General features: G+C 52.0%; 1 protein-coding gene across 1 annotated transcript; it reads right to left on the bottom strand.

The window, feature by feature from the left end:
* Nucleotides 1–6431: 6431 nt before the first annotated feature.
* Nucleotides 6432–7358, bottom strand: LOC136787611 (olfactory receptor 14C36-like). The gene has a single exon (XM_066984924.1). The coding sequence runs from the start codon at nt 7356–7358 to the stop codon at nt 6432–6434; it is 927 nt and encodes a 308-aa protein (XP_066841025.1).
* Nucleotides 7359–10460: the final 3102 nt, after the last annotated feature.

The following is a 10460-nucleotide window of genomic DNA, read 5'->3' as shown; positions in this document are numbered from 1 at the left end:
AGAGCTGCTGTTGGGCATTTCCTGCCCTTCATCAAGGGCACTGCAAAGAAGAAAAAATACAGACTGAGTGTTAGGGGAAATTTCCCTGAGCAATACTCATTTCTTTCCTCATTAAAGCCTTCACATCATGTTTCTTTCAGGGTTACCTTTGTGTCTCTCCCTGGTTGTAGCCCTGCTTTGTGCTTCCTGAGTGTCCCGTACTTAGCAACCACCTCAGCCCATCAGCCCCCAACCCGCCACCTCTGCTCCACTGCAGTGGTAAATGTTGTTGCTGTGGCGGCACACCTCAGCCAGAGGTCACGTCCAGGAGGGCTGCTCTGTCCATCCCCTGGTGCGCAGCTGCTGCCTGCTTGCAGTGCTCAGGTGTGGCATGGGTGCACTCAGAGGCTGTGCTAAAAAATTACATCTTCTCATCTGCAGGTCCTAAAAAACAGCACAGAAAAACCCTGGTGCAGTCTGTGAGTAGAGAGAAGGGAGGGGATATTCTGAGGTTCGTCAGTAACCTGCTTAGGTCTCAGTTCAATGCAGTGGAAGCTCAGTCACCTGTGCAAATCCAACCACTCAACACAGAGCCTGCCCCAGAATCAGAGCAGGAAAAACAGGCAGAGACTGCAGAAAGTGCCTTCTTTTTGCAGGCAGCCCCTGCCCTCCCCTTCCTCTGCCCAAGGCTGCCCTGCAGCACTTTCTCCTTCACACTGCAGAAGCCACGAGAGACATCCTGGCAGCTCCTGGCCAGGCAGAGATGTCCCGGACCCAGGAGCCCCTTCCAGGAACCTCCCCTGCACTGTCCTGCAGCCAGGGACTAACCATTGGCAGGGCTGTGAAGGTTTCTCCTGCACTGAGCTCTCCTCTGCCCGCACCCTGCAGGCTGCCTGGAATCCCTTTCTGCCTGGGTGCCTGCGGTCAGAGCCCCCAGCCCTGCTGCGCTGTGCACAGGAGCTGCTCCTGGGCACAGCTGTCTCTCTGCACCACGGCCCTCTTGCCACGAGCTCTCTCTGTCCCACGAGCCCGGCCCAGCTCAGCACCAGACGCCCAGCCCAAGGCATTGGAATCCCCCCTCGGGGGGCTCTGCTGAGGAGCCCACGAACCTCAGGCACTGAGAAACAATTGAAGACATCTCTCCAGAAGTCCAAGTCAGAGGCAAGTTTCCTGCAGTGTCCCCCTGAGGGCCAGCACTGACACAGCCTCCCTTGGAGCTCATTAGAGCAGAGCATTGGAGGCAGTGAGGACAAGGAGACAAAGGCACTGTGAAGGTGGCACTGGTGTGTAGGAAAACTGGATGTGTTTCACTAAGCACAAGGGCCAGGCCTTGACCCCCAGACCCTGGGAAGGGAGATCCTTTCCCTTCACACCTTGCTCAGGGCTCTTCGTGGGGCAGGAGGAGATGGGGATGTGCATGGGCAAGTGCAGGAGAATGGTACGAGCCCTGCCTGGTTCATGGGTGGGGGCGAGGAGGCAATGAGGCCCTGGTGCTTTACCGAGAAGCTGTCTCCTCCTAGGCCTCAGTGGCAGAGACAACAGCCAGAGCCATGGACACAAAGCCCTGGGTCCTGTTGGGAGTCTCAGCCTTGTCAGACGCCTCTGTCCTTTCCACACCAGGCTGTCCTAGGGAATCCCACACCTGTACTTCTTTTCCTGCTGGCTGTAGACTCTTATCTGTGTGGTGTCTCAGCGGATCTGCGCTGAGTCTGGTAACTCAGATCTTCTTGGTGGCCATGCTCCTCGTAAGGCAGCTCTGTAGGAAGCTGGCCTGGTTCCTGGGGAGCAGCACCACTGCTCGTATGGCATCCCTCGTGGTGCCCAGGCCCTCCTCCTCCTGGGCACTGTTCACTCAGCAGGGTCCCAGTCTGCCCTGATGTGTGGGGTTCCTCTTCCTCTGGTGCAGGACTGGGCTCTTCTCCTTGCAAATGTCAAGAGGTTTCTGCAGTAGAAATCCTTCCTTTGTTCGTTGTTCCTCCACGCTGATGCTCCATTCTCTCAGCTGTTAATATCTGCAGGCAGATGGCTCACCCTGGTTACGCTGTCTATTACAAGATAACTGCATCAACAATTGCAGGACAATTTGGACAATACAGGATGTAGTGGAATAAAACTGGAGCATACTATCACGGAATTATAGGGGATTGAATTCCACTGGATTCTACCTTTTCTCTGCATCCTTCTCATGCATGCTGTCATTTTGTTTGGAACCGCATTCTAAATGTTGTGAGGCTGTGCAGGGACAAAATTAGAAGGTCGAAAAACCAACTGGAGCCCAATCTATCTATTAAGGATAATTAAAAAAATAATTATTTTTTTTTTTTAATTCATAAAATAAAAAAAAAAAGGAGGAGTAATGAGAATCTTCATCCTCTATTGGTTGTGGGGGGAAACATAGGTAGAAGTGATGCGTAAAATGCTGAGGTTTTTATTGCTTCCTTTGCCTCCTGTCTCCAGCAGCAAGAACAGTTGTTCCCCTGGTACTCAGACTCCTGAGCTGGTACATAGGGACAGCGAGTGGCATGAAGCCCTCATAATCCATGAGGAAAAGTTTTGAGACCTGCTACTCCACTTAGACGTACGCAAGTCTATGGGGCCAGGTGGGATCCACATGTTGGTACTGAGGGAGCTGGCAGAAGTGCTCACCAGGACACTTTCCATCATTTATCAGCAGTCCTGGCTACCAGGCAAGGTCCCAGGTGACTGGCGACTAGCAAATGTGACGGCCATCTACAAGAAGGGGCAGAAGGAGGATCTGGGGAACTACAGGCCTGTCAGTCTGACCTCGGTGCTGGGGAAGCTCATGGAGCAGGTTATCTTGAGTACCACCACGTAACACTTCCAGGACCACCGGGTGACCAGGCCCAGTCAGCATGAGTTTACCAAAGCCAGGTCCTGCTTGGCAAATCTGATCTCCTTCTAAGACAAGGCGATGTGCTCAGTGGAGAAGAGAAAGGTTGTGGATGTGGTCTACCCAGACCTCAGTAAGGCTTTTGAAACTGCTTCCCCCAGCATTCTCCTGGGGAAACTGGCTGCTCAAGGCCAGGATGGATGTATGCTTTCTTGGGTTAAAAATTGGCTGTATCTTCTTTTTCAATAATTTCATCAGTGATCTGGATGAAGGGATTGAGTGCACCCTCAGTAAGTTTGCAGACGACACCAAGTTAGATGCAAGTGTAGATCGACTCAAGGGTAGGAGGGCTCTGCAGAGGGATCTGGATAGGCTGCATCCATGGGCTGAGGTCAACTATATGAAGTTCAACAAGGCCAAGTGCCGGGTCCTGCACTTGGGGCACAACAGCCCAATATAATGCTGGGGGAAGAGTGTCTGGACAGCTGCCCAGGGGAAAAGGATCTGAGGATATTGGTGGACAGTCGGCTGAATAGGAGCCAGCAGGGTGCTCAGGTGGCCAAGAAGGCCAACAGCGTCCTGACTTGTACCAGGAATGGTGTGGTCAGCAGGAGTAAGGAAGTGATTGTGTCTCTGTACTCGGCCCTGGTGAGGCAACACCTTGAGTACTGCATTCAGCTCTGGGGCCCCCAGCACAAGAAGGACATGGGTCTATTAGAATGAGTCCAAAGGAGGGCCACGAGGATGATCAAGGGGCTGGAGCACCTCTCCTCTGAAGACAGGCTGAGGGAGTTGGGGTTGTTCAGCCTGGAGAAGAGAAGGCTCCGGGGAGACCTTACAGCGGCCTTCCAGTACCTAAAGGGGCCTACAGGAAAGCTGGGGAGGGGCTCTTCATCAAAGAGAGCAGTGATAGGACTAGGGGTAATGGTTTAAACTGAAAGAGGGTAGATTCAGATTAGACATTAGAAAGAAGTTCTTTGTTAGGAAGGTGGTGAGGAACAGGCTGCCCAGAGAAGATGTGGAAGCCCCATCTGTGAAAGTGTTCAAGGCCAGGTTGGATGGGGCTTTGAGCAACCTGGTCTAGTGGAAGGTGTCCCTGCCCAGGGCAGGTGAGTTGGAATGATTTGATCTTTAAGGTCCTTTCATACCCAAACTGTTCTGTAATTCTGTAAATATGAAACACAGCACCATACCAGCTACTAGGAAGAAAAATTTGCTCTACTGCAAGGCAAAACTACGACAATATCCACTCCTCATTCCATATCATGTCTGTCATGCTCAGGTCTGACACTTTCCAATTAATCACTACCACCTTTCCTGTCTTTTGATATGCACTCAAAAATATCATGTCCTTAGTCTATTAGTGTCTAGAACATTAAAATTAACATTAACAATAATAATAATAACGTCCTCCTTTTGTGTCCTATGAAACTTCCTTTATCTCTACCCATGAACTTTTACATTTTTTTTCCTCCCAGTTCTTTCCTCCATCCCAGTGGATGAATAGTTTTGTAGTGCTGAGCTGCCTGCCTGGTCAAACCACAGCAAGTCTTCTTGGTGCCTAGCATGGAGCACAAAGGTTGAGATGACAGATCTGAGAAAAAAGAAAGTGTACGGCTGCTGGAAGGAGGGTCTGGTGACATGGAAGGAATACAGGGACACTGTTCGCGATTGTAGGGAGAAAATTTGTGTGGCCAAAGCCCAACTAGAGTTGACGCTGGCCAAGTCTGGGGGAGGCAATAAAAAGGTTTTTTTAGATATGTGAACAGAAAAAGGAAGACCAAAGAAAACATAGGTCCGCTACTAGATGGGGAGGGTCTCCTCGCAGACAATGACATAGGCAAAGCAGAGATGTTTAACGTTTTCTTTGCCTCTGTCTTCAACACTGATGATGGACTTCGGGACCCAGGGTGCCCTGAGTTGGAGGAACATGACAGTGGGAAGGGAATGACAAACTCCCAACCGACCCTGAATGTGTGCAGGATTTGCTGCTCCACCTGGATCCATACAAGTCGATAGATCCGGATGGAATTCATCCCAGGGTGCTTAAAGAGCTGGCTGATGTCATCGCAGGACCTCTCTCAATTATTTTTCAATGATCTTGGGAATCTGGAGAGGTCCCATTGGACTGGAAGCTGGCAAATGTTGTGCCAATTTTCAAGAAGGGCAAGAAAGAAGACCCTAGCAAATACAGGCCTGTCAGTCTCACGTCAGTGCCTGGTAAAATTATGGAGAGGATGATCCTTGAAGTTATTGAAGCGCACGTGGGGGACAATTCAGTCACTGGTCCCAGCCAACACGGGTTCGCAAGGGGTAGGTCCTGCCTAACAAATGTGATTTCCTTTTATGATAAGATCACCCATCTAGTCGATCAAGGGAAACCAGCTGATGTGATCTTTTTGGACTTCAGCAGAGCTTCTGACACGGTTTCCCATAGGATCCTACTGGACAAAATGTCCAGCATACAACTAAACAAAAACATCATGCGATGGGTGAGCAATTGGCTGACGGGCAGGGCTCAAAGGGTTGTGGTAAATGGGGCCACATCTGGCTGGCGGAGGGTCACCAGTGGGGTCCCTCAAGGCTCCATTTTAGGGCCAGTCCTCTTCAATGTTTTTATAAATGATTTGGATGTAGGACTAGAAGGTGTTTTGAGCAAATTTGCCGACAACACTAAACTTGGAGGAGTTGTGGACTCAGATGAGGGTGGAAAGGCCTTGCAGAGAGATCTGGACAGACTGGAGAACTGGGCGATCACCAACCACATGAAGTTTAACAAGAGCAAGTGCCGGGTCCTGCACCTGGGACGGGGCAACCCTGGCTATACGTACAGACTGGGCAATGAGATGCTGGAGAGCAGCCCTGCAGAGAGGGATCTGGGGGTTGTGGTTGACAGCAAGTTGAATACGAGCCAGCAGTGTGCCCTGGCGGCCAGGAGGGCCAGCCGTATCCTGGGGTGCATCAAGCACGGCATTGCTAGTCGGTCGAGGGAAGTGATTGTCCTGCTCTGCTTTGCGCTGGTGCGGCCTCACCTCGAGTACTGCGTGCAGTTCTGGGCACCACAGTACAAAAATGATATTAAACTGTTGGAGAGTGTCCAGAGGAGGGCGACGAAGATGGTGAAGGGCCTATAGGGGAAGACATATGAGGAGCGGTTGAGGTCACTGGGCCTGTTCAGCCTGGAGAAGAGGAGGCTGAGGGGAGACCTCATCACAGCCTACAACTTCCTCACGAGGGGGAGTGGAGAGGCAGGTGACCTATTCACTGTTATCACCAGTGACAGGACCTGCGGGAATGGTGTCAAGCTGAGGCAGGGGAAGTTTAGGCTGGACATCAGGAAGAGGTTCTTCACCGAGAGGGTGGTAGCACACTGGAACAGACTCCCCAGGGAAGTAGTCACTGCACCAAGCCTGTCTGAAATTAAGAAGATATTGGACTGTGCACTTAGTCACATGGTCCAAACTTTTGGGCAGACCTGTGTAGTGCCAGGAGCTGGACTGGATGATCCTTATGGGTCCCTTCCAACGCTGGGTATTCTATGATTCTATGATTCTATTATTATGTATTATGACAATAATACTAATGACAACATTACTGATGCTTAAGAAGCATGTATAAAAACAGTTTTAATCAAAGCATTCTTGAGCTCCTGGTTCCTCATGCTGTAGATGAGGGGGTTCACTGCTGGTGGCACCACTGAGTACAAAAATGACACCACCAGGTCCAGGGATGAGGAAGAGATGGAGGGGGGCTTCAGGTAGGCAAATATGGCAGTGCTGACAAACAGGGAGACCACGGCCAGGTCAGGGAGGCACGTGGAAAAGGCTTTGTGCCGGCCCTGCTCAGAGGGGATCCTCAGCACTGCCCTGAAGATCTGAACATACGACAGCACAATGAAAACAAAACTACCAAATAATAAAGAAACACTAAACACAAGTGCCCCAACTTCCCTGAGGTAGGCGTCTGAGCAGGAGAGCTTGAGGATCTGGGGGATTTCACAGAAGAACTGGTCCACAGCATTGCCTTGGCAGAGGGGCAGGGAAAAGGTAGTGGCCGTGTGCAGGACAGCATTGAGAAAGCCACTGCCCCAGGCAGCTGCTGCCATCTGGGCACAAGCTCTGCTGCCCACGAGGCTCCCGTAGTGCAGGGGCTTGCAGATGGCAACGTAGCAGTCATAGGACATGATGGTGGGAAGGCAATACTCTGCTCCTACCAGGAAGGCAAAGAGAAAGACCTGTGCGACACATCCCGGATAGGAGATGGCCCTGGCGTCCCAGAGGGCATTGGCCATGGCTTTGGGGAGAGTGGTGGAGATGCAGCCCAGGTCGAGGAGGGCGAGGTTGAGGAGGAAGAAGTACATGGGGGTGTGGAGGTGGTGGTCGCAGGCTACGGCGGTGAGGATGAGGCCATTGCCCAGGAAGGCAGCCAGGTAGATGTCCAGGAAGAGCCCGAAGTGCAGGAGCTGCAGCTCCCGCGTGTCTGCGAATGCCAGCAGGAGGAACTCGGTGATGGAGCTGCTGTTGGACATCTGCAGTTTCTGGTCATGAACTCCTGTACAAGGAGGAGAAAGGCAGTGAGAATGTACCACAGGCATATCAGAGGAAAACTATTTCCATTTTTCTCACTTAAATCACCGAAATTTGCCCATTTCCAGGCACATATTGTGAAGGTCTCTTTCATTGATTCTGCCTGAGAGTGTCTCTGGGAGCAGGGGACTCATCTGTGGCAATGGAAGAACCAGTCCTGCACTATAGCCAGAGGTAGTAGCATGGTAGTAACATGGTAGGAACATGGGGTAGTCTCAGATTCACTTTACTGCTCATATCAAAGAGATTTCCCCAGTTTTGATCCTAGTTCACCTAACTGCAGAGCAGAGGTGTGGAGATTTACTTATTTAATTATTTGTTTTGTATTTTTGGTTCTAGCTGCCCCACCACAGCTGAGGAGTGTTTCTAAGACATAAATCCTGGGCGTTCTGCTGCACTCCAAGTAAAACCTTGTGGATCCTCAGAGGCAAAGAGACTGTCCCTTTAGTGCAGAGTGTCCCACAGAGACGACAGCCAGTCTGTCCATCAGTGCTGGTCTCAGCTGTGCTGGCATCTCTTCAACTTCAGGACAATTGCCTTCAGAGGTTGCCCTGAGAAGAACCAGGACACTGCTGTGGGCAGAAGAAGCCAGGCTCCAAGTGCCCATCTCCAGACCCCTCACCCTGTCCCTGTATTCCCCTTCCCACAAGCACCCCGAGGGCTCACTCCATGGGCATGTGAAACCCCCATCCCCAGGCAGCCTGGGAACAAGAGCAGCAGCAGCACGGCCAGGTGGAGAAGCCAGGAGGAATGGCAGCGTGCTGCTGCCAGGGGAGGCAAGGCCAGGGAGGGAAAGACGGACACTCAGCAGCTCCTCTTGTGCAGAGGAGGCAGCTCCTGGTCACTGCAAACGATCTGTGCTCACCTCAAGCCTGCAGAGACCTCCCAGAGAGGAGGTCTGGGCACAGGGCACTGGGCATAGGAGGGTTTCCAGCTCCTTAGGATCAGTTAGGATTAAGCCTGAGAGGACCACAATGATGATGTCAGTGCAGTTTGTGGGCTGAGGTGTGGGAAGGGACTTTATGAAGTTCATTGATGACATACTGGTCCCTCACTGCAATGCTCTAGGAGTCTCCATCTCCTGCAAAATCCTGACCACTCATTACCATGAAACCTGCCTCCCCTCCACTGCAGAATTCTTCAAGCACAGGCTACAGACAAAGTCTTGCCTTTCTGGTAGTCCCTGCCTTGGTCTTTCTCTTGAAAAATGCAATCAAAAATGCCATTCCCTAAAGTATTTTCTACTCATTTCTGGAGAAACAGAGAGACAACTATCCCGAGAGATGCTGTCAGGCATCGGATGTGCCAGCTGTAGAAGACCCCTCTGGCAACCCCACCTCTATGGCCCTGCTGCCAGAGACTCACAGTGCCGAGAGCCTGCAGATCTGTCCTGCCACACGCTGCCCTCTGTTGTTGGCTCCTCACTGCCTCCAAGCCCTCTCTCCTCCTCTCCTCTCCCCATGCCAGCTGCGGTCAGAGCCCCCAGCCCTGCTGCGCTGTGCACAGGAGCTGCTCCTGGGCACAGCTGTCTCTCTGCACCAGGGCCCTCTTGCCACGAGCTCTCTCTGTCCCATGAGCCCGGCCCAGCTCAGCACCAGACGTCGAGCCCAAGGCATTGGAATCCCCCCTCGGGGGGCTTTGCTGAGGAGCCCACGAACCTCAGGCACTGAGAGAATTGAAGACATCTCTCCAGAAGTCCAAGTCAGAGGCAAGTTTCCTGCAGTGTCCCCCTGAGGGCCAGCACTGACACAGCCTCCCTTGGAGCTCATTAGAGCAGAGCATTGGAGGCAGTGAGGACAAATAGAGAAAGACAATGTCAAGGCACCCTGATATGTAGAAAAGCTGGATGTGGTTCACAAAAAAAAGGAACAGGCATGACCCCCAGCCCCTGGGAAGGGAGATCCTTTCCCTTCACACACTGCTCAGGGCTCTTCTTGGGGCAGGAGGAGATGGGAGCATTGGAGGCAGTGAGGACAAGGAGACAAAGGCAATGTGAAGGTGACCCTGATGTCACTTTTGCAAACTGGATGAGTTTCACCAAGCACAAGGGTCAGGCCTTGACCCCTGGAACCCTGGAAGAGAGACCTGTTCCTGTCACACCTTGCTCAGGGCTCTTCGTGGGGCAGGAGGAGATGGGGATGTGCATGGCCAAGTGCAGGAGAATGGTACGAGCCCTGCCTGGTTCATGGGTGGGGGCGAGGAGGCAATGAGGCCCTGGTGTTTTACCGATAAGCTGTCTCCTCCTAGGCCTCAGTGGCAGAGACAACAGCCAGAGCCATGGACACAAAGACCTGGGTCCTGTTGGGACTCTCAGCCTTGCCACAGCCCTTGCTCCTCTCCACACCAGACTGTCCTAGGGACTCCCAGACCTGCACATCTTTCCCTGCTGGCTGTAGACCCTTACCTGTGTGGTGTCTCAGCGGATCTGAGCTGAGTCTGATAACTCAGATCTTCTTGGTGGCCATGCTCCTCATAAGGCAGCTCTGTAGGAAGCTGGCCTGGTTCCTGGTGAGCAGCACCACTGCTCGTATGGCATCCCTCATGGGGGATGTTCACGAGTCTATGGAGCTAGATGGGATCCCCCTCTTGGTACTGAGGGAGCTGGCAGAAGTGCTCACCAAGCCGCTTTCCATCATTTATCAGCAGTCCTGGCTATCAGGGTTGTTCCCAGTCAACTGGTGACAACAAAATATGATGCCCACCTACAAAATGGCTGGAAGTCATGACCGGTGCCGTCTGACCAGTGACAGGGAAGTTCATGGAGCAGATTATCTTGAGTACCATCATGCAACACTTAGAATACAACCAGGTGATCAGGCGCAGTCAGGAGGGCTTTATCAAAGTCAGGTCCAACTTGACAAATCTAAACTCCTTCTATGTCAAAGTGATGCACTCAGTGGATGACATAATGGCCGTGGATGTGGTTTATCTAGACCTCAGTAAGGATTCTGAAACTGTTTCCTACAGCGTTCTCCCAGAGAAAATGGCTGCTCGAGGCTTGGACACTTATACGCTTCCTTGGATTAAAAAGTGTCTGGGTGGCT

This window comes from Anser cygnoides, chromosome 30 (assembly GCF_040182565.1).
Source record: "Anser cygnoides isolate HZ-2024a breed goose chromosome 30, Taihu_goose_T2T_genome, whole genome shotgun sequence".
Classification (NCBI taxonomy): Eukaryota; Metazoa; Chordata; class Aves; order Anseriformes; family Anatidae; genus Anser; species Anser cygnoides.
The sequence above is the reverse complement of the archived record's forward strand: the minus strand, read 5'-3'. Positions and strand labels throughout refer to the sequence as shown.